General features: G+C 39.3%; 1 protein-coding gene across 2 annotated transcripts in view; it reads right to left on the minus strand.

Moving 5' to 3' along the window:
* lama5 (laminin, alpha 5) overlaps positions 1-24,770 on the minus strand; it is a 77,124-nt gene that overhangs the window by 40,720 nt on the left and 11,634 nt on the right. For both annotated transcript variants that reach the window (XM_083570068.1, XM_083570067.1), the window contains exons 3-6: positions 12,276-12,393; positions 7,946-8,064; positions 7,423-7,593; positions 7,040-7,137 (exon numbers count right to left, since the gene is read on the minus strand). In XM_083570068.1, the coding sequence (XP_083426194.1) occupies positions 7,040-7,137; positions 7,423-7,593; positions 7,946-8,064; positions 12,276-12,393 (506 nt within the window). The remainder of the gene's footprint in view (positions 1-7,039; positions 7,138-7,422; positions 7,594-7,945; positions 8,065-12,275; positions 12,394-24,770) is intronic.

Below are 24,770 nucleotides of genomic sequence, written 5' to 3' on the forward strand. Positions count from 1 at the left end.
AGGAAAACAAACACAAACCCAAAGTAAGCAATGCAAATGACTAAAGAAACAGGTTACTTTCTATATATCTCTTAGAGATAGTAAGAGTAGGACTGTCAAATGGTGTCACATGAGCAGCACAAAAACTTTCAAGTGCTTCTGGTCAAGTGGCTAAATGTATCCCATTGACCGGAGATACCCTGAGAGAAAAGGGTGCACAAAATATAAATAAATAATAATATAAAAACACTTAAAACTATTTTGACTGATGAAGGGAAATCTGGAGCAGGACGGATCGGTATGTATGTGATGTGTTTAATACTTACATGTGAATGTACGCAGATTACACTTCTAAAAATAACATATAATTACGCTCAATTCAGACTTGTGAAAAATGTTTCCCAATGAACCGAACTGCGATCTGTTACACTTTTGTGTATTTTTACCTAAAAACACAAATGAGTGAGGTTTTGGTAAAGACAGTCTGACACTCAGGAAAGAATGTTGGAAGTATAAACTGTTCCCTCAAGAATCACACACTCTCATGTCAGAGTTATTATACACTATGGAGTCTACTTCATGAAGTGGTACCTCAGTGGTTAAAGTGTTGGAGTTCTGAGCAAAAGGCTGTCAGTTCAAATCCCAGCACTGTCAAGCTGCAACTGCTTGGCCCTTGAGCAAGGCCCTTAACCCTCAATGTATATTTTATACAGTTGAGATAATTGTCAGTTGCTCTGGATGCCATAAATGTACACACAAATACACACACAGGGGGTATTTATGGATGTTTAGTAATAGTGTAATCTATACGCATGGAGTTTTTGAAATTTAATTTAATTATTGGTAGAGAAAATAAGAACCGAAGAAGCAGTGTTTTATATACCATAAAAAAATTTATATATAAAGACTAAGATAATGATATATAAAAGATTTAAATAAACATCTAATAAGAGCAGGAATTAATCCACAAAACACTATAAAACAGCAAACATCCTGCACCTACAGATGTGCCCGTGTGATAACAGATAAAAAATCGCATCCTAGGGAACTGCTTAACTCACGCACATAACCTTCAAATCTACATCTGTTTCATGTCAGTGTAATCTACTGAGGGCCTTTGGGTTTTCTATATCCAGCCCTGTGAGGAGGTGAGGAGGTTTTATGCTGATAGCTCCGACACGTTTCCAGATGATCTCAGTCAAAACTAAAAGAGAAAGATTCACAGGAACGGGAGACAGACATGGAGCAGAGTCTGTTGCCTAATCTCAGCACCACTATAGCCAGAGCCAGAAAAAAGTCAGTGAATTCCTGAAATATTGAAAAAAACACCTGCTAGTCTACAGATGTTTCATGTCTCTTTCATGTCTGGGATGCAATTTTCTAAAAGCCGTTATTACAACAGGCTAGCAAGTTTACTCAAATTTCAGCAAGTTTGATCATTTATTAATGTTTGTATATGATTTTTTTATTTTTTTTTTAAATAATATTTGTATAAAGGAACCCAGCCATTAGGGGAGCACAAGCCAGTGTACTCTTAGTGCCGGTCCCAAGCCCGGGTAAATGGGGAGGGTTGCGTTAGGAAGGGCATCCAGCGTAAAACATGTGCCAAATCAAATATGCGGATCACAAATGAGAATTTCATACCGGATCGGTCGAGGCCCGGGTTAACAACGACCGCCACAGGTATCGTTAGCCGACAGGGTACCGGTGGAAATCGGGCTACTGTTGGCCGAAGGAGGAGAAGGCGAGGAGGAAGGCGTCTACAGAGACGGCAGGAAAAGGAGCAGTGTAGGAGAGTAGAGGTTCGGGTTGGTACTTTAAATGTTGGTACTATGACGGGTAAAGGGAGAGAGATAGCTGATATGATGGAGAGGAGAAAGGTAGATGTGTTGTGTGTTCAGGAGACCAAGTGGAAAGGGAGTAAGGCCAGGAACATTGGAGGTGGGTTCGAACTGTTTTATCATGGTGTGGATGGGAAGAGAAATGGTGTAGGGGTGATTCTGAAGGAAGCGTACAGTAAGAGTGTAGTGGAGGTGAAGAGAGTTTCTGATAGGGTGATGATCGTGAAGGTGGTTGAAGGGATGATGATAAATGTCATCAGTGCCTATGCTCCACAAGTTGGCTGTGAGATGGAGGAGAAAGAAAGATTCTGGAGTGAATTAGATGAAGTGGTAGATGGTGTACCTAGGAAAGAACGATTGGTGATTGGGGCAGACTGTAATGGGCATGTAGGTGAAGGGAACAGAGGTGATGAGGAGGTGATGGGTAGGTATGGTTTTAAGGAGAGGAATGTGGAAGGGCAGATGGTGGTAGATTTTGCTAAAAGGATGGAAATGGCAGTGGTGAACACGTATTTTAAGAAGAAGGAGGATCATAGGGTGACGTATAAGAGTGGAGGAAGGTGCACACAGGTGGATTATCTTCTGTGTAGGAGATGCAACCTGAAGGAGATTGGAGACTGTAAGGTGTTGGCGGGGGACAGTGTAGCTAGACAGCATTGGATGGTGGTCTGTATGATGGTTTTGGAGGCGAAGAAGAAGAGGAGGAAAGTAAGGTTTGAAAGAAGAATAAGATGGTGGAAACTAAAGAAGGAAGAGTGTAGTGTGAGGTTCAGGGAAGAGGTCAGACAGGGGCTTGGTGGTGGTGAAGAGGTGCCGGATGATTGGGCAACTACTGCAGGAGTGATGAGGGAGGCAGCTAGAAAAGTACTTGGTGTGACATCTGGAAATAGAAAGCAAGACAAGGAGATGTGGTGGTGGAATGAGGAAGTGCAGGAGAGCATTAGGGGAAAGAGATTGGCAAAACAGAAGTGGGATCGACAGAGTAATGAGAAGAGTAGGCAGGAGTACAAGGAGATGCGGCAGCAGGTTAAAAGGGATGTGGCGAAAGCCAAGGAAAAGGCATATGAGGAACTGTATAAGAGGTTGGACACTAAGGAAGGAGAAAAGGATTTATACCGATTGGCCAAGCAGAGGGACCGAGCTGGGAAGGATGTACTGCAAGTTAGAGCAATAAAGGATGGAGAGGGAAATGTGTTGACTAGTGAGGAGAGTGTGTTGAGAAGATGGAGGGAGTATTTTGAGCAGCTGATGAATGAGGAAAATCAGAGAGAGAGAAGGTTGGAGGATGTGGAGTTGGTGAAGCAGGATGTAGATAGGATTAGTAAGGAGGAAGTGAGAGCAGCGATTAAGAGGATGAAGAATGGAAAGTCGGTTGGACCAGATGACATACCGGTAGAAGCGTGGAGATGTTTAGGAGAGATGGCAGTGGAGTTTTTAACCAGATTGTTTAACAAGATTCTGGAAGGGGAGAGGATGCCTGAGGAATGGAGAAGGAGTGTGCTGGTACCGATCTTTAAGCATAAGGGAGATGTGCAGACCTGCAGTAACTACAGGGGAATTAAGTTGATCAGTCACACCATGAAGTTATGGGAAAGAGTAGTGGAAGCCAGGCTGAGAGAAGAGGTGACCATCTGTGAGCAACAGTATGGTTTCATGCCGAGGAAGAGCACCACAGATGCCTTATTTGCTTTGAGGATGTTGATGGAGAAGTATAGAGAAGGACAGAAGGAGCTGCATTGTGTATTTGTGGATTTAGAGAAAGCGTACGACAGGGTGCCGAGAGAGGAGTTGTGGTATTGTATGAGGAAGTCAGGTGTGTCAGAGAAGTATGTGAGGGTGGTGCAGGACATGTATGAGGACAGTGTGACGGCAGTAAAGTGTGCAGTAGGTACGACAGACTGGTTCAGGGTGAAGGTTGGACTGCATCAAGAATCGGCCCTGAGCCCTTTCCTGTTTGCAGTGGTGATGGACAGGTTGACGGACGAGGTCAGACAGGAGTCTCCCTGGACTATGATGTTTGCAGATGATATTGTGATTTGTGGTGAGAGTAGAGAGCAGGTTGAGAAGAGCCTGGAGAGGTGGAGATATGCGCTGGAGAAAAGGGGAATGAAAGTCAGTAGGAGTAAGACAGAGTACATGTGTGTGAATGAGAGGGAGGGCAGTGGAGTGATGCGGTTGCAGGGAGAAGAGGTGGAGAAGGTGGAGGAGTTCAGGTACCTGGGGTCAACAGTGCAAAGTAATGGAGAGTGTGTTAGGGAAGTAAAGAAAAGAGTGCAGGCAGGGTGGAGTGGGTGGAGAAGAGTGACAGGAGTGATTTGTGATAGAAGAGTATCTGCAAGAATGAAAGGGAAAGTTTATAGGACTGTGGTGAGACCTGCGATGTTGTATGGATTAGAGACAGTGGCATTGAGTAAAAAACAGGAGGTGGAGCTGGAGGTAGCAGAGCTGAAGATGTTGAGGTTTTCGTTGGGAGTGACGAGGATGGACAAGATTAGAAATTAGTTTATTAGAGGGACAGCACATGTAGGATGTTTTGGTGACAAGGTGAGGGAGGCGAGATTGAGATGGTTTGGACATGTGCAGAGAAGGGACATGAATTATATTGGTAGAAGAATGCTGAGGATGGAGCCACCAGGTAGGAGGAAAAGAGGAAGGCCAAGGAGGAGGTTCATGGATGTGGTGAGGGAAGACATGCAGGTAGTTGGTGTAAAAGAGGCAGATATAGAGGACAGGGTGGTATGGAGACGGATGATCCGCTGTGGCGACCCCTAATGGGAGCAGCCGAAAGAAGAAGAAGAAGATTTGTATAAAGGCAACCGAATTTTGTACTGAGATACAACTCTCAAACATTAAAAAAAATACATGATCTATAGTTTCCTGGCTGTCTAGATTGATGAAATCCACAGTAAACCTTCCTGGTATATTATTATACTTTCCAACTCAGGGTCAGGTATAAAGTAAGATGAAAAGTTTTTTGTCTCCTTCCTGATTTTTTCTGCACTTCAAGCTTAAAAATTTGTGGACATCTGAACAATAGACCCCATCATAGACCCTAACTGTTGGAAATATACACATGTACAGATGTTTACAATATTCATGCAGTGGAATTGCGATTTCCCTTTAATACGGGGCCAAGCTCAAACATGACAAACACAAAACCATGAATTCTACGTGAAAATCATAAAGGAGAAAATCTGATCAACACACTAATCCATCCAAACTTCTAAAGCTCTCCATTGGGGTGGAATGAAAGCAATTCTTCAAAGATTTTTGGGTTAAAATTCCTTCGGAGCAATGTGAAATGGATTATTTCCAGTTTAGAGATTAGGAAATGAACATTTTGTTCAACTATGTTTTATGTTTTCATTTTGTTCTCCTTGCATATTAATTACATGCTCCCCTTAATATTGCATTTAATAGGAAGATCTGAAACCATTTCATGTGGCAAATTTGCAAAAATAACAAAAATCAAGTTACTTTTTCACAGCAATGTATGCCAATTCATTAAAACACTCACAGGTGAAGTAAATAACTGTCAAGGGGTGGGAAAGTAGCAAGTGAACAGTCATTTCCTGATGATGATGATGTGTTGGAAGCAATATAGGCAAGCGTAAAAATCTGAGCAACTATGGGACCAGTTTGTGATGGCCAGATGAACAGTAGAACAACTCTTGAAGTAAAAAGTGATGGGGTAATGGGCACCCACAAGAAAAAAAAAGCTTAATGAAATGACAAACAAGGTACTTTAACACAAATTGATGAAAAGATCTAACAGTGGCCCTGATAGAAAGAAGTCAGAACATGCAGCATATGGGGTCACCACAGATGGGCCAGAGTCCCTGTGCTGATCCTGTCCATCACCAAAAGCTGGAGGATGCAATGTGATGTTCTTGTCAATGTTTTACTGTGAATCTGTGGGTCCATACCTCCTATCTAAACATATTTTCAAGTACATCCCTTTATGACAATGGTATTCTCTAATAGCAGTGACCTGTTTAAATAGCATAATGATACTGGTCACCCTGGAAAAAGATTTTCAGGAATGGTTTGAGAAACATGACAAAAAGATCTAGGTGTTGACTTGGCATCCAAATTTACCAGATATCAATGTGATCAAGAATCTGTGGAATGTACTGGACCACCTTGCAAATTTCAGAACTTGAAAAAATAGAAGAAATAAAAAAGTCTTGGTTTTCAGCCCCTTAAATCTTGTGAAGTCCATACCACGACAGGTCAGAAATGTTTTCATGGAAAAAGCTGAACCTACACAATATTAGGCAAGTGGTTACGGCTGATCAATGTACATATTTGCACACTTTACTAATACAGCTGATCCAATTAAACAGCTCTAACAGACTGTTCCTGATTCAATGCAGGTGAGCTACGACAGAACCTGAGAAGTGACAAATGACAAGTGCCTTCAGATCTGCCATAACCCCCTCTACAGATATACACACAGACCTGTAAAGCCAGACATCCAAAACAGTTAAATACTGTCTCTTAACAAAATATGGAAAATACATGAAAATTACTCATGTTAAGTTCCTTTGTGTGTGTGTGTGTGTGTGTGTGTGTGTGTGTGTGTGTGTGTGCGTGCGTGCGTGCGTGCGTGCGTGCGTGGGTGCGTGCGTGCGTGTGTGTGTGTGTGTGTGCCTGAAAGCCAGACCAACCATGAGGAGAATGTGGTGTATTTATTTAAGTCCTGTACATACATGTGAGTATGTAAGTGTATGAATGCATATACTCTATATGCATGAACATGCCTGCATACCCTGACTCCCAAGCAAGATTATGGTTAGAGGAGAGAAACAAAGCTGACACACATACACAAATTTTGTGTTACCATACTACGCTTCACAGCCTAATCATAAATTGCAAACCTGTTTTGACAGGTAATAAATCACAATGCACTTGTGAAAAAAAAAGAAAAACAGTATTACAATGTCTGTGTGCCATCATCGTTTCCATGTCTGAGATAAATCAGTGTCTAGCTCCAGGACATGATTGTCTTTAACCACCACACATCTGATATTTTATATGGTACACCTAAGCTACTAAACCTGAAATAATTAGATAGATAAAGCTGGCAATAAGAACTTTTTGGAAGTTAAAGAATATATATTATGAAGTTTAACAGAGGTCAGGTTAAGAACGAAAAGTCATTTATATATGCAGAAATTTGAAAAGATCAAGTAAAAATCCTAGAAGACTTTTCTTACTTGTAGGGGTCATTGGGGTCAACAGCGTTGCAGGCTTCAGCATGGCCATTGCACACACACCTCCCGCCGATACTGACGTCTTTAATGCTATAGTAATACTGTAGAGAAAATATGATGCAAATGATAATGCAGAGATTATAATAAAAAAGAGATTATAATAAAAAGAGATCAAAGTAAAACAGGACATTTCTTGCTAATATTTCCATTGGGGAATGATTTTTTCTTACTGTACATGAGCTTTCAATAGATCAGAATTATTAATAAGCTTGTTTATGCCATATTGTTCCCCAGAAAGATATTACCAAAGTAGTCACAGTAGTTTTTAAAAGATTTTGTAAATAAATGTATTTACTGTGTGATGGTTTAGTTGATCTGCATCTTACCCGGCGTGTGACGGTGGGGTCTCTCAATGCTTTGCCCATCAGGTGACCCAGCAGTGTGTTCGTACGCAGGAAACGCAAGCGAATGTTGGTGGCTTTGGTGAAGTCCCTCAGCACAGGTGAGTAGGAAAAGTTCATTGCTCCAGGTCGCCCGTTAACTAGAGACACCACAATCTGTGTGTGAAGAACAGAGGACATCAGCAGGAGGTAAAGACAAATATAGGTGCTTCAGTTTTTTTAAGATTTGCCCAGAAACTATAGTTTCTCAAGACTTTCTTCAGATTGATCTTTATTACATGATGCTCTTTAACTAAAGAGTTGTAACTTTCTAAGATGAAATAAGGACAAAATCTTTTCTGTCTCTGCCAGACAGTTTGTTTTGGTTCACTAGAGAACACATTCATATAGTTTACTCTATTCTAAACACAGACTAGTCTATATAGAATCTACTTGCTCATTCTGGCACAGTTTCAAGTTGGAAAAAGACTTCAAGGCTGTGATTAGATGACTGAATCAGAAGTATTACCTCGCCATTTTCCAGGGGCACTATACGAGAGTATTCTGTTGTGCAGATGACATCATTGTCATGGTTGATGCGCTCAATGGTCCTTTGGCCAAATCGTTCAATACAATCCCTCTTGGAGGCTGTGTAACAAAGTACAGAAAACATGCCATTAATGACACAACATATACAGTATCTTACAAAAGTAAGTACACGCCTCACATTTCAGCAACCATTTTAGTATATTTGCTTAAGGGACAATATTATAGAAATAAAACTTGGACATATTTTAGAGTATTCACAGCGCTAGACTTCTTCCACATTTCGTTATGTTACAGCCTTATTCCAAAATAGACTAAATTCATTATTTTTTTGTTGAAAATTCTACAAACAATACTCCACAATGGCAACATGAAAGAAAATTGCTTGAAATCTTTGCAAATTTATTACAAATAAAAAATGAAAAAATTGACATGTACATAAGTATCCACAGTCTTTGCCATGACAATCAAAATTGAGCTCAGGTGCATCCTGTTTTCACTGATCATCCTTGAGATGTTTCTACAATTGTTTGGAGTCCACCTGTGGTAAATTTAGTTCATTGGACATGACTTGTAAAGGCACACACCTGTCTATATGAGGCCCCACAGTTAACAGTGCATGTTAGAAGTTTGGAACCACCAGGACTCTTCCAAGAGCGGGTCGCTTGGCTAAACTGAGCGACCGGGGAAGAAAGTCCTTAGTCAGGGAGTTGACCAAGAACCTGATGGTAACTCTGTAAGAGCTCCAAACTTTGTGGAGAGAGGAGAAGCTTCCAGAATAATAACCATCTTTGGAGCACTCCACCAATCAGGCCTGTAGGCCTCCTTAGTAAAAGTCACAACAGCCTGTCTGGCTGCCCGAAGGCACCTAAAGGACACTCAGATTATGAGAAACAAAGCGCCATGTTTGGGGGAAACCCTGCACAACTCATCACCTGGCCAATACCATCCCTACAGTATAGCATAGTGGTGGCATCATTAAGCTGTGGGATGTTTTTTTAGGGGCAGCGACTAGTCAGGTTTGAGGGAAAGATGAATGCAGCAATGTACAGAGACATACTTGATGAAAACCTGCTCCAGATCGCTCTGGACTGAGGTGAGGGTTAATCGTCCAATAGGGCAACAACCCTAAGCACACAGCCAAGATAACAAAGGATTGGCTATGAGACAGCTCTGTGAAAGCCCTTGAGTTTTCCAGCCAGAGCCCAGACTTGAACCCGATTGAACATCTCTGGAGAGATCTGAAAATGGCTGTGCACTGATGCTCCCCATCCAACCTGATTAAGCTTGAGAGGTTCTGCAAAGAAGAAAGGGAGAAATTGCCCAAATATTGATGTGCCAAGCTTGTGGCAACATCTCAAAAAGACTTGAGGCTGTAATTGGTGCCAAAGTGCTTTAACGAAGTATTGAGCAAAGGCTGTGAATACTTATGTACATGTGCTTTTTTTAGTTTTTTTCTTTTTAATACATTTGAAAAGATTTCATAAGAATAAGAATAAGGCTATAGCATAACAAAATGTGGAAAAGTAAATCGCTGTGAAAACTTTCCGGATGCACTGTACTGTCCTCTGGAAACAACTTAATATATAGCCATCATAGTCAAAATATCTGGCAACAAATGTGAGTACACATTAAGTGATTACAGCTGTACGTCCTTTAACCATACAAAGCCACATGTCCTATTCATCATGTTCATTCATGCTTTTGTCTGTTTACAGGACCATACAAATTTGTGTATCTTGTATTAGAGCAGATAGAATTTGGTGATTTGAGTACAATTCTCTCAGACTGACCACTGCTCAACATGGAACCTCATGGCAAATAACTCTCTGAGGATTTAAGAATTAGAACTGTTGCTTTCCACAGAGATGGCCGAGGCTATAAGAAGATCAGCAACACCCTGAAACTGAGGTACAGTACATTGGCCAGGGTCATAAAGAGGTTTTCCAAGACGTGTTCCGAAACAGGCCTCGCAAGGGTCAATCTAAGAAGTTGAGTCTTCCTGCTGTGCGTCAAGTGCAGAAGCTTTTTAAAAAAAAAGACGCGTGAGTGCTACCAGCATTGCTTCAGAGGCTGCAAAAGGGAAATGTCCACTCAGAAGGAAGCCTCTTCTGAAGCTGGTTTACAAAAAAGCAGTTTGCTGAAGACAACCTGTCCAAGAGCATGAATTAATGGAACCATGTCCTGTGGTCTTATAAGACTAAGATAAACTTGTTTGGTTTAGATTGTGTCCATCATGTGTGGCGACGCCCTGGTGAGGAGTACCAAGAAAATTGTGTCTTGCCTACAGTCAAGCATGGTGGTGGTAGCATCATGGTCAAAGGCTGAATGACTGCTGCTGGTACTGGGGAGTTTCAGTCTTTTGGGAGGAAACATGTAATCCATCATGTACTGTGCCATTGTGAAGCAGAACATAATGCCCTCTCTTCGGAAACTGGGCCAAACTGCAGTTTTCCAACATAATAACGACCCCAAACACACCGCCAACTGTCTTGCTGAGAAAGCTGAAGGTGAAGGTGTCCATGTAACATATAGTACAGGGGCATATGAGCTGTTCTCTGTATCTGTGCTGTATCCTACTAGGTGGATCAGGTGTTTAATAAAGTGGTAATTGTTGCACACACAATGTACGTAAAGATACACTTATAGGAGTGATGCCCACACACTGCTGTCTCAATGCAAAATATAGTCCTTTACCCAAATAACATCTGGTGAATAATATCTAGTTGACCTGCACTGATACACACAGGAAACAGAGAACATTTAACATTCAATATTCCAAAAAAAAATCCCTGCTTTGTTCTAAACAATCAGATGTGTAATATTTTGCTTCATTTTATTAGAATGCTCCTCACTTCTGATTCTACATCACCCTACTTTTAGAACATTACAGCTTTGTTCACGTCATGCCTGCTCAGTTATCTCTTCGCTCTGACCTCCTTCCCTTTGTCAGATGTGTGTTCTGTGCAGGCAATTGTTTGAACACCGGATAATGAGTATACGCCAACGACGGAATGTTATGTTTCAGTGTGGTGAGAATGCCAGCGCTTCAAATGCCAGCAAGGGCAAAGAATGACTTGGTAGTTGGTGATGTTCTTTTCTCCTACTATTGGCTGCAGAGATCTATGATTGTGGAAGCCTGTGCAATTGTGCATTGTAATCTGACTAGATGGGAACTATAGAAGCATCTAGGTAGCAAGATTTAATTTAAAGGGAATATACAAAATGGTAATGCAATATTAAAAAAGCCAATGTATTCATGTATTTAAATTAAAAAAATTCCTTTACTATATGTTTAAAGTTTGGTTAAAAAAAAAAATGAAATTATATCATTTACATTTGCCACTTGCAACAGTAGTTTTAATATGTATGATTTGTAAATGCTAAAGTCAATGTTATATATTATTTATAAGTAAAACTTTAATGTATTGCCCAAATTGTAATTGTGCAACATGTTCAAGCAGAAATTGTAGCAAAATTATCACTGAAATGTTATTTGTCCTAAATGGATATAGAGTCCTGGTTAAAACACTTAGGATTGCATTTTAGTCGTAACACCGTGAGATATTTGTAGCAAAATTCAATGTGTATTTCAAAATGCATTCTGAGCCAAAGGTATAGCAAAACGGTAGCAAAATGGTGATTTAAACACTTTTTTAACGCATTGAAACTTACAAATGCATTTAATGCAGTGAAACATTTTCATTTAACACCTCACGACGAATGGATGTGGATTTGAAAATGCATTTTGAGCTGACCACGCCCACTCTCCATCATGGCGAAGTCCCAAGCACATAGGGATCCGAATTTATCTCAGGTCTTTTGGATGATCTCACAAGCTTTTAATTAGATGTCATTTACTTTCCAGCTACAAAAATGTTCCCCTTCGTAATGATGACATTAAGGCATAGCAATGCACTCCCCTGGGTCAGTAATTGGTAAAACCGTGATTATAAGTGCTTGTTTTCAGTGGATGTTTTTCTGACAGCTGTCAGCTTTAAACATCTGGATCCTGATATTTTTTGACCCATTCTTTTTAACAAAATTGCTTAAAACCTTTCACACTTAATGAAGATTGTTGGACAGCAATCAGACTGAGATTTGGGCTTTGACATCTTAGGTGAACTTTCAATCACATTATATTTTTTTTGCCATACCTGAGCCTAAAAACAAGCAGTACCATTTCACCCTTCTATACTATAGGCATGCAGTTACAATTACTTCATCCAGCCTTTTTTTTTTTTTTTTAAGAGAACTGGTATTCAATAAGGATCAGAGAAACATTGCACATGAGATGTTAATCATATACTCACAGGCAAAGAACTGCCACGGTTGGTAGGTCTTCCCAAAGTCCACAGAGCGCTCGAGGACCCACAGGTCAGGTCTTGGAGAGTTTGCAAATTTGATGAGCACATAAGCCACATGGAAGAGCTGTTGAGACAAGATAAATAAATACACACAATTACTGCGTGGTCCAATGAATTTTCTGCTGATGCATTGATTGCTGTAAAGCTGGAAAACTGACACCAATTTACAATAATTTGCTGTTTTACATAAAACAATATTTTTCCTCCACAGTATATCGGGCTTGCTGTTAGAGTTGGCAGTGTATGCTGGAAAGATTGGGTTTCAGTCAGCGTGTTAGCATAACATATAGACATCATGCTATGATCCCAGTGAGACTATCAGTGTAATCACTTTCATATTTAGAGACAGACAAAACATGAAACAGGGTGCTCACACAAATTATCCGACACATGTTCTCCCTGGATGATAGAATCAAAGCAAAGAAAAAAAATAATATGAGTTTGAATCAGACAGGATTACTAACCACAATCTGGGTTAGAAATGCAGTATAATAACGAAAGGATACAAGAACCCTTTGAACAAAATCTTTTCTAAATTCTCATCATGCTTGAGGCTTCTCATGAGTCCCAGATCTCTTATTGCATTATATTCATTCTAGTCTCAAAATCAGGTTTTTCAGATCGCACACTCTTTGGGTGAAAATTGTATCAGTGTAATGAGCCAGAGCATTCTCCTGTCTAGCACTACACTTTCCCATCAGGAAAGATATCTCGAAAGAAGCACCTGATATTCGCATCCCAAGTTGCATTCCTCCTCCTATCTCCCTTTCACTCCCCTTACACTGGATGACATTCTCACGAGAAGCATCGTTGCTCATAATCAGGACAAATGACCAAATGTCTTCATGAGGAAATGCGCATATGAAACAATCCATCCTGTATAACTTAAAGCGCATGTTTTTAAAAAATCTGAAATGTCATACAATGTCATAAATACCAATTTGTCCTTTCTGGCACTATATGTATATCCCAAAGCCATACTTCTAGCAAATAAATTATTAAACTAGTATACATAATTTGCTATAAAATAGCACAGGGATTCACCAAATCAAAAGGCATTCTTTAGATGATCTATCTGTAGAATTCCTCATCCTTAGGAGACATCCAACTATTTCCTTTCTGTTAGTAATCATGACATTTTTATATCCTTCCTTAAACCTTTCCATATTGAGCACTACCCCGAAACATTTCCGCATTATATTTTACTCAAAAATTACACCTGTGTGTCTTGAAATCGAAGTCCTCTGAGGACTTGAAAAAGCAAGCAGCCAAGCAGCAATAATGTGAAAATGTGAAGATTTGGACTAAAGATTTGAACTGATAAAGATTTCAGTGCAGAGTATTTTTCACATCCACCAAATAATGGCACGAATGCCAACTCATAACCTATGCTTACAGGCATCCTAAAACTGACAAAGTTACAGATTTATATTATTGTAAAGATAGTACAGTCACAATTGTGCGTCATTATTTTTGAGACATAATATTTTCTTTAATTTCTTGTAGGGCTGCAGCTATCGATTATTTTAGTAATCGAGTATTCTGACGATTATTCCGTCGATTGATCGAGTAATTGGATAAACAGTACTTTTTGTTTATTAAAGAGTAATACTAAATATGCAAGAGAAAATAAGTCTCTTAAAATGAATAAGCAATTTGTTTCCTATTAAAAATATTTGCACAGTATTTGTGAAAACTAAACCCATTTAGTGCATTTAATTACCATATTACACCAAAGTGCAAATACAAATATATAATTAAATAAATAAAAATCATAAATAAAAATATTAAAATCTATTTCAAATTACATGCACTGTACACTGTTTTCTTTATGATTTACTGAAATAACCCCAATTGTTGAAAACATTTTTCATTCTGCAGCGTCTCCTGTGTTTACCCAGAGCACTCCAGAGTTTAATAGGTGCATCGGTAATAATAGTCCGTGGGGAAACAGTGCTCAGTGTATAGTTGAATGGTCTAAACAAATAAATTGGACAAAAATTATTTGTCTTGATGCATTTTTGTATTCTAATTACTTGAGTCATCGAGGAATTGTTTCAGCCCTAATTTCTTGTAGACATGTACACCATATGATCAGGCGTTTTTTTGGACACTTGACCTTCGAACTCATATGTTTGTCTGCTACAAGCCAAACTGCTTGCCACAAAGTTGTTCATATGCAATTGTATCTGCTGTAGAATTACTATATTCCTTACCTAAAAAATAAAGGGTCCAAACCTGTTTCTGTACAACTATGCACCTGTGCACAGAGCAAACTTTGATGAGAACAAAGTTTGCCAAAGTTAGACTAGAACTCAAGTGTCCTTAACAGAGCTCTGACCTCAATACATATGAACAGGAGCTGGAACGCCGACTGTGCACCAGGCCACCTCAAACAATTTCATTGTATGAACTCAATAATGCTCTTGTGGCTGATTTAGCACAATCCAAAATATATTAGAAGAGTGAAGGTTCTTGTACCAGCAAACAGATACTGAAATGGGATGTTAATAATGTACAATCTGTGTTCAATCGTGTTCATTTATAACTATAATGACATAACGAATAGACGAATAAGCTACTAAAAGTAGTATTAACAACCTGCTAAACTTATTTTATATATTTTATTTCTATTTATAAATTATTCTTAACATCAGCGACTGCAGAATCAAGATTCTTCGCAGCCTGCCATTATAAAAGCCTTTATTTTCCTACCTTTATTGAAATCTAGCTATGAATAATTGGGTGCATTAAGAGAGGGTTATACCTCCACAAGTTCCATACTGCTCAAACAATTCTGGCAATCTGGGCCAAATCAAATAATACAGAATCAAGAAAAAACAGGTGTGTTTCCAAATATTGTTCCACAGAAATCATCATTCTACGACTCAACAAGGATGATCAGGTGCCCAAATTGAGCCGTAGAACAGAACATATGATCCATAATTTATTTCAAAACAAATCCATGGTGTACTCCTCTTTCTGTTCGTCTATCCTGCACTGAATGATCAGACCCCACTAGCAGATGAAGCATATGTGTGATTGCAAAGAAATAGCGATATAAATCAGCCCCTCTAGAGAAATGAATTGAATATTAGGCTCTTCGCTTTTCTTTAAATGCACTTTTGTCCTTAGGCCAATTCGTTGGCATTCAACAAAGGTCTTCCCACCCCTGAGCTTAATGATTACACATTCCTTGGTTGGCTTTTTGCATTCCTGAGGTTACCATGGTAATGCGTATCAGCTAGTACAACCCTTGGGGGCACTGAATTGGGAATGCAGCCAGCAGGAGAAGCTGCCAGCACCTGAGTAACTGTGGTGAAGGGGCGAACAGCACAGGCGACAGAGACACAGAACAGTTCTTATCTGAACAGAATGGCGTGCAGACGTGATAAGGTGAACGAGGGCCGATAAGTTCATTGGACTACTTCAAATGGTAGCTGACAAATGCTAGACCTGATTGGATAACCAGCTTCGCTCTGCTTTTCTTTGTTCAGATGACACTACGAGGAGCAAAGATTGTACGGCAGACACGCACAAGCAAGTCTGAACACAGTTCAGACATGCAGATGTTTCAGGAGGGTAAAATACCCCGTCATTACTTATCTCCCCTCTGTAAATCCCTTCCTGTCTCTGTCTGTCCTTCTGCTTCACTTTGCAATGAACATACACACACACAGTGTATATCATGGTGGCAAGTGAAAGGAATGCTGGGAGTCAAATCTTTATCCGATGCTCTGGTGCTTCAATGGAATGTGAGGACAGGCAGGGATTTCCGCAGAAACGGGAGAAGAGCAGCTGTCAATGCAACTTCACAATACGAGTATAGTGTGGAATATTAATGCATCTACTGTATGAATATGTGTGGAGATTGAAGCATCACTGCACTAGTGTATGAAGGACAAAATGGGCTTCTCTAGAGAGACACAGTGTCACCTGTAGGAATAGATATACTCTTGAGGCACATATATTCCTGAAAACCTCCCATTCACAACAGCTTACACACTGTCATTCCTTTAGGCCATTTGGCTCATGTCTTAGGCACTTGACAAAAAAAGCCCCCCAACTTATACCTTTCTTTTCTTTCCTCGTTGTCGTATCCCTTCATATCGCTCCTTCACATTCTAGATGACAAGAGGTTATAAACTTGTGTGGTATGTGATGCCTCACACATGCACTAATCCCAATCATTTACATTAGTCAGTCCATTGGAATAAACCCAGAGCCTGTGTAGTACAATGGTTTATCTACATCACAAGGTCTAATTATAACCTGGCACAAAGATTTCTCTTGGATGATATGATTACAACCTGCCACATTACTAGTAGTGGGAAAACCTCAAACATGTTATGTCTTGAATTTTGAAAATAAAAACAATGAGAAGACATAACTACAACCTGCCTAGACCATTCAGAGTCTGATTTTCCTCAAGGCTTTGCTTTCTTATTCTATTTTGCCTGTCACTATTGTGCTCACTAGGAATATAAATCTAGACCCAGATTTGTTTGTTGCTGTTTTTAATGCTATCTAGTGTCAGACATTTGTAGATAAGCTTTAGCAACTTCTATGCTAACATGAAGGTCTATTCGAACATTCGCCAATCACGTTAATGCAAACACAAGCTAAGTATAAAACACAACACTCTTAACTCACAGTGTGCTAACACTCTAGCATACAGTTTGCTAACTCCCTCCCACTATGCTTAAGTAGAGCTGATGACAACCACACACACTCAAGGAATGCCATTCAACCGCTATAGTTATAGAGGATATGGTTCTTGGACCAGATATGATGCCACACAAATGCCTACATGATGCAAGAAGAAATGTTTGAACAGCAACAACCAAACTTAAAATTGGTAGCATGCCTGCACTCTTACTGACACAAGAAGGTCCCATGGTGTGGAATGGTTACCTCATGTTTTGTGCTTTTAGGCTGTATGAAAAAAGCACAGGCTGTCAGTCCTCAGGTATGGTGACTATCAGTGGTGACATGTAAGATCATGCTCCGTTTCCTGAAAGAGCTGAAAGCTGAGGGGCTGGCAGCTCAAGTATGTGTGTGTATACGTGTGTGTGTGTTGGCCTGAGGGGTACGGGTGGGTCATCTGTTCACACCTGCTTTCCTTGTAAGGTCCCCGCTCCTCCCCTTCCTTTAAAACAGCGTTTTCAAAGAGCTTCAGGAATCCTGGTCCCCTATAGATTAGATGAGCCAAAAAGGTTCTACTTATCTCTTTACTTCCACTCGAGATTTCTTCATATATTTAAGGGTTCTATGTTTCCTAAAGAGGTTCTACTGGCAATCGTCTCTGGTCGGCAAACCCTGTTCTCAAGTACATCAAGCCTTTGAGATTGAAACTTGTTCTCTGCAAGTGTCATACTTATTAAAAATTGGTCAATCACCTGAACTGGTGGATCTCCTAACTTCCAATGTGCTTCTGATAAAACCTTTTCCCTGTTCTCATCTTTTACTCTTTGTATCTGGCTGAAATGTGGCAAGTAGTCATGCATTTGTCTCTGATGTCTCCACTCCCTTCTGCTGTGTGTCTCTGCAACTGTTTTGTAAGCACCAGATGCTTCCCAGACTCTGCAGGTTAGATAGCTCTGCTTTGGGGATTTTAAGTTTTTCCCATCTCACCTTTTAACCAACACACACACACACACACACACACACACACACACACACACACACACACACACTCTCTCTCTATCTCTCTCTCTCTCTCTCTCTCTCTCATTCTCTCTCTCTCTCTCTCTCTCTCTCTTTCTCTCTCTTTCTCTCTCTCTCTCACTCAGTATGCACACAGTTTTCTCTGTACGTACTGATATGGTGTGTGTGAAGGTGGCCTTGACGCTACAACACACCAAACGGCTGGAGATAAATAGATAAAGGAGAATAAGGAGTGGATGAGATAACGTTTCAGACGCAGAAGGGAAGTAAAGCAGACAGGATGGAGCTAAGCTTTCATTAGATGAGAACCAGAGAGACAAGGACAGAAACAGTGAGATGGTGAGAGAAAGAGAGAAAATAAATGCAATAAAACTGCCACTATTGTTCTGACTCAAGATACCCCCCTAAACCACACACACACACACACACACACACACACACACACACACACACACACACACACACACACGCATGCATCCCTCTTTCGGTTAAAAAAAACACACTTCACTGTAACATAACACTTTAACTGCTAAACAAAGATTAGATCATCCACATGTTATCCACCCAGCAATAAGTAAAGACAACAGCTGGAAATTTACCATAAAACACACTTTATTTTGTCAATATCCTAATGAATCCTTTTTTTTTTTTCACATTATCGGTGCCCTGCATAGTAAGGGCTGAAAATACAGAGCCAAGTCCATTAAGTACTAAGATTCTTTCAGTTTATTCTTTATATTATTCTCTCTATTATATTCTGTTTGATCTGCATATAGGATGGATCTTCTCCTATAGGGATCGCATTACATGGCAAGATGTGCAGTTATTCTCTAACAAAACAGGCATCAAAGAATCAGAAATGTCAGGATATCAATAATTTTAAATCCAGTGTTTTGTTGCAAACTTGTACTATGTAAAAACTTTAAATAGGTTCTTATACAAACGATTCAATGAATCTTAAGTAAACAGGGTCACAGTAAATCCAGAGGAAATTTTGTTTCAACTGCTTTCACACTTTCATTCCATTGACTTCCATTTAATGAAGGTGAATGATGGGGACACATGTTCAGTGCTCCAAAAGTTCATATTTTAATATAAATAAAATTTGAAGACAAGTGAGCAGTATAAGATTGCTAGAGATTGTTAGTTCTTCTGAAAATACAAGATGAGGGGTGCACTAATTATAATGCACTAATTGAAAAATTAATGCACTAATTGCTTTGAGGATAAAAAACAAAAAATGAACATTTAAAAACTGGCCGGGTTGCAGTGTTGCTGCATACAGGAACACATTGTATATTTTAATGATGTCATATCTGGTCACTGGCCACATTCGCAGCAGGTATCCAAAGAAAAGTAGCATGCTTAAGCATGACTGTGGTGTAATGCTGAACGCAAAACAGGGGATCCCATCACAGACGTACACATACACACATATTTTCACACCAAGGATTTTTTAGATAGATTATTTATCTGTTTGGACAGTCCAGAAAAACCAGAGAAGCCAGAAGAAACCCAAGTGGACACAATGAGAGCACAATGAGAACATCCAAAACAGACAGTAACCTAAACTCTTTTAGGTTTAAAAGAGATTAAAACTAGGTCCCTGAAGCCGTTCATTCCAAAATCCATTCAATGGTCTTTTTTATATATACATTAGGGATGATTTTCATGAAGTGAAGTGGCAATAATTCTAGATAGCCATCGAATACATAACACACCACACAGGAACAATGCTTAATATTAAAATCTCACCTTCTATATCCTCATCTGCTCATTTGAAACACTGACTAATGCATCTCCATAAATCTGGTACAGGAACGATGTACTTCAACCACCACTGCCCTTCTCAAAACTTGTCATCTACATGTATCTCTATACTACAGATTCACTCGTTGCAATACGTCCTTTTACAATTCACGTTATATAAACGTGACTCGGTTCTTTAATAATGACTGTTTCTCGATGACACAGCTGCACAAGACAATAAAAGTTCTCTGAATGGTGTAAAATTGAGTGATAAAATGCTACATGTTGCATGAAGGTCACTGGAATTTTAAGGTTAACTGACACCAAACCAGACATTTTGTTTCCAAACTGTTGCTGACCATATGCACCAGCCTCTCTCATGAGCTCAAACCAGAAAGTGAGATCCTGCAGAAGGTTGGGGTAAATAAATCACTGAACTCAAGCTGCTTTAGGGTAAAAGGAGGATGTAAAGGTATTTACTCGCGTCTTTCACCTTCCCCTCCCCTCTAATGTCCTTCCCAGAGGGCCATTGGGAGTATAAAGAACTAGAAGAAAGGCTCGGGCTAGAATTCATGTTGACCAGGCAAAAACAAACATTTACTCTCTCATTAACGTGGCATGCATTCTCTCAGGCTCTTTTTATTTTCACCTCTTTCACAAGTTCTGTCCCTCCCTCTCTCCCTCCCTCGCTTTAAGTAATTGAGGATACTATTATTACAGTGACATATGCATTGAGGAACAGACACAAAGGAAGAAAAATCTCCACAGAGAAATAAATATATTACATTTAAGCAGAATTAAAGACAATACAAATATATATATATATATATATATACATACATATATGGATTCTTCTGCTTATTTCTTATTTAGCCTTCAGCTGTATTGAAAGTCTCTATTTGTTCTGACACACATTCAGAGGTCCTATTTATAGTGGCGTGTGTGGGGAATGAGGATGACACGCTGATTTCCGAAACCCCAGACATTAAAAAAGAAGCCGTTGTCTCCACACAGAAGGAATGAACATTCTAAGATTAGTCTGAATTTATAATGGCTTTCAGAGTTACTGTGGTACAGTGACAAATCCTTAATGATTATTTCTCATGTTACCAGAACGCTTTGGAAATATGGTTAGGTCTGTGCCAAATTTTAACAGAACCTTGATTAGAGTTTTCCTAGAACCCACAGTTAACCAAAACACCTAACTAATTCTACTAATAATCAGTCTAGGGACAACCAATACACACAATCAAAACATTTCATTTCCAAACATAAATGACTAAACATAAATTAAAAGTCAGTGGTGGGGATATAAATCAGAAGGCAGAGTCTATACACTCACCATCCACGTTCATAGAAATACCTACTGTATAGACCTGATTTATTCTGTTATCTAATCAACCATTAATATGGCAGCAGCACTATATATAAAAATAGATACAGTTGAAGAACTTCAGTTAATGTTCACATGAAACACCAGAATGACAGGGAAAAACGGAGATTTTAACAATTTCATTACCTGCTCTTTGGGAATTTCACAGACAACTCAAGAGATTACACAAAGTGGTGTAAAAAACAAAATGAGTGAGTGACAGTAAGATGCAAAGACCTGATAGGAGATGTCAGGAGAAACTTGTCAGATGTTCCCAGCTGCCAGAAAGAGCATAGTAACTCAATTAACTGCAATTGCAAAAATGATGAGCAGAAATTCATGCACAAAACTGCAAACCTTTAGGTGGCTGGGCAACAATGAGGAAAACTATGAGATACCACTCCTGTCAAATATGATCAAGAATCTCTGGCTATCGTAATCTGAATCTCACCCAAACCGGACAGCTGAAGCTTCAGAAAAAACAAAACAGGATATTCACCTAAAATCTTTCTTCACCCTCAAAAGCTTGAACAGAACAACCATTTTGGTCTTGGTTCTCTTATCAAGGCCCTTCTCCTCTGATTATTCAGTTTGGTTGTGTGGCCAGCTCTAGGACGAGTCCTGATTGTTTCAAAGAATTATGGAGGCAACTGTTCATTTGAAATCCTTAAATCTTTGTAGCCTTCTTCAAATCTGTGCCTTTAAAATCCTGTTTCTGAGCTCTATAGGCAGAACCTCAAAGTTGTAGCTCTAATTGACATGTTCAGCTGTTAGACCATAGGAAAGTCCAAATCAATTCAAATGTGGAAACATCCTAAAAAGGATCCAGAGTAATAGGATGCACCTGAGCTAAAGATCTTTGCTTTGTAATTATGGGGTATATATGGCTGAAATATAACTAAAATGCTCAAATGAATGCACTGTACCTGAGTAATCTTGTGATTTACACTAAGATAGGAAATAAATGAGCTTTTATTGAGTAACACAGGCTCACTAGTTTTATATGAGTTTGCTTGTTATATTAAATCTCCAGGTTTTAGACAGTTATGCTTGGGGATATAGTTATCTGAGCCTATCACAGTGCAAAGAATACTATCGTGTACGCGGAGCACTGATAAGACAGGTCACACTGCAATGGCTGTGTACAAGTCATTAAAAAACCACCAGGCTACTCTTTGTTTTAAAACACACAATCACACAACCACACACACACACACACACACACACACACACACACACACACACACACACACACACACACACACACACACACACACACACACACACACAATGATATAGTAGGCGGGAGGGTTTAGCTGGAAAAAGAAGTAACTTTTTTTCCACGTTTTTATGTCCTCTAGGACTTTATAGGCACTAAAAAGCAGGTCTCAGCAGGCATCAAGAGTTCTGCACTTCTTCTGAACCCCTTCCCCACACACTCACAAACTCTCACACACACACACTTTATACATCTATTTTGTGCTGTTCCATCATGTAGAAAATTGACTGCTTTTGCCCCTTCATTTCTGTCTTGATATAAAAGTCATGGTTAGTCTACAATCACACATGATTGTGTTTTCATTTGCTCTTCATGCATGACTTAAAATGATTAACAGCAACACTAAAAGAGACGAAAACCTTCTGTATGGCAAAAAAAACTGATAACAACCGACCATACATCATGCACTTTTTACACCGAATCTAAATGTTCTCTTTAATCTTTGCCCCAAATGCATGTCTCTCATTACACTCCCTTTATAAAACGTCTGAAATCAGCTGACTTTCTGCCTTTCAGTTTTGTTCGCTTCCTGCAGCTGCTTCTTTGCCGAGGTCAGCGAAGCATCCTTCATCTTTGATACTTCTTCCTGCTCTGTATAAGAACATTGCCTGACGTCTTACTCTGTTCGTCGAAAAGGGGAGTGGAGGAAACTCTGACCTGCCTGTAAACGTTTCCCCTCTGTTAAAGACATATGAGTTAATGTTGAGAAGTGAAGGCTTAAACGAGAGATAAAGAGGAGAAGCAGTGCAACTGATGAGCAGGAGCTGGTGGGTTGGTGTGTTACTAACAAATACAGAGAACAACACATAACATCTCGAGGGCATCCAGAGCACTTGAGTCACTCATTTTTCAGAGTTGTAGGCTAAAGGAATGCGGTGAGCTGGAGTTTAACCGAACAATGAGCACACACAGGTTATTCCCAGAACTATTGGCACCTTTCATAAAAATGGGTCAAAATTATTGATGCATTACACACACCCAAAGAAAGGTTGAGTTTATTCTAAAAAAAAAAAAATGCTTATACCCATACTTGAATATATGAAAAAAATTAAAAACTACCAATATAACTCATGTTTATTGTGTATTATTTTTTTCATAGATTCCTTAGGGTTCAGTTAGATGAACTAATAATGTGAAAAAGCTGTGTAAACAATATCGAATCAAATAATACAACCCCAATTCCAAAAACATTTTACATTGGGAATATAAACACTGCTACTTGTTTAATCACAGCTCAACTCTGACAACATTTATTGAAAGTGAGTTTATGTGTCCAATTTTGACCAACTATCCACTCACAGTCCAGGAAACACTGTATTTGTTCTGCTAACAGGAAGAATGAAATGAAAAATTGCTTGCTAGCTATTGCACTGCTGTGGGATTTTTAAACATGCACAGAACTCAACTACAATTAAACTGATATAAAACAACAGAATATGTTCATATGTCTGGCTAAAAAAAAAAAGAGTACAGGTTTACTGGGTGAGCACTTAATCTTACATTTAAATCGAATGATCAGATGTGGTGTATCTGAGGTTAACACAACTTTTATGCAGAGAAATACTGTTTGTGAGAACTGGCCATTTGGAATCGTGTGTATACTTAATGGCTGTTGTTCTCAGATCAGTACTTGATTATAACTATTGTTTTATTCATCACCTCAGGATGGAAGTTGAACAGGGGCCAGTTTGGCACACCTCCCTGACCTGTTGGATGTTTAAAGACGTACACATCGCATGCTGAACTGGACTGTAAATAGCTGATTTCCAAAAGCTGATGTTGCATGCAGGGGTTTTAAAGTTCATAAAGAATAAAGACGTTCCCAGAACCAGCTCCTGGACTAGTTATTGATTTACATGCACTGACAGTTTTATGGAAAATCCCCTTAAAATGTCTGAAGAACTACTTCATATTGTGCACCAAGATAATGCAATAAATGGTAAGAGTGATTTTGCTGCATGGGCTCTATGTGAATCAAAATAAGTGTATCAGTGCTTGATTTCTAGTTATTTTAATTATGCCATATCTTTTAAAAGGAAAATAGAAATTGCATTATATGTATTAACAGGCAAGATAAAAGCAAAAGTGGGGGAAGCGTCTATATAATCAAACATTATGTGTGCAACTACAAAGAACATTGTAGCTGAGTAGCTGTAGTTCAAGACAAGTTCAAGATCAGGGCAAAGCAAAATCAGTTCTTCCGAGTGTGAAGGAGTCTGAGGCCATGTAACGACCACATGAAAGTGAATCAAAATCATATTAATTTTCAAGTTGGCCTCATTTGTATGTTATGCCAGTTTATTAGCTATGTGTGCTGGAAATAGATCTAGTTTATAAGTTCATAAGATTTAGTTTATTATGACAGAAAACACAC

This window comes from Silurus aristotelis (genome assembly GCF_946808225.1).
Source record: "Silurus aristotelis genome assembly, chromosome: 19".
NCBI lineage: Eukaryota > Metazoa > Chordata > Actinopteri > Siluriformes > Siluridae > Silurus > Silurus aristotelis.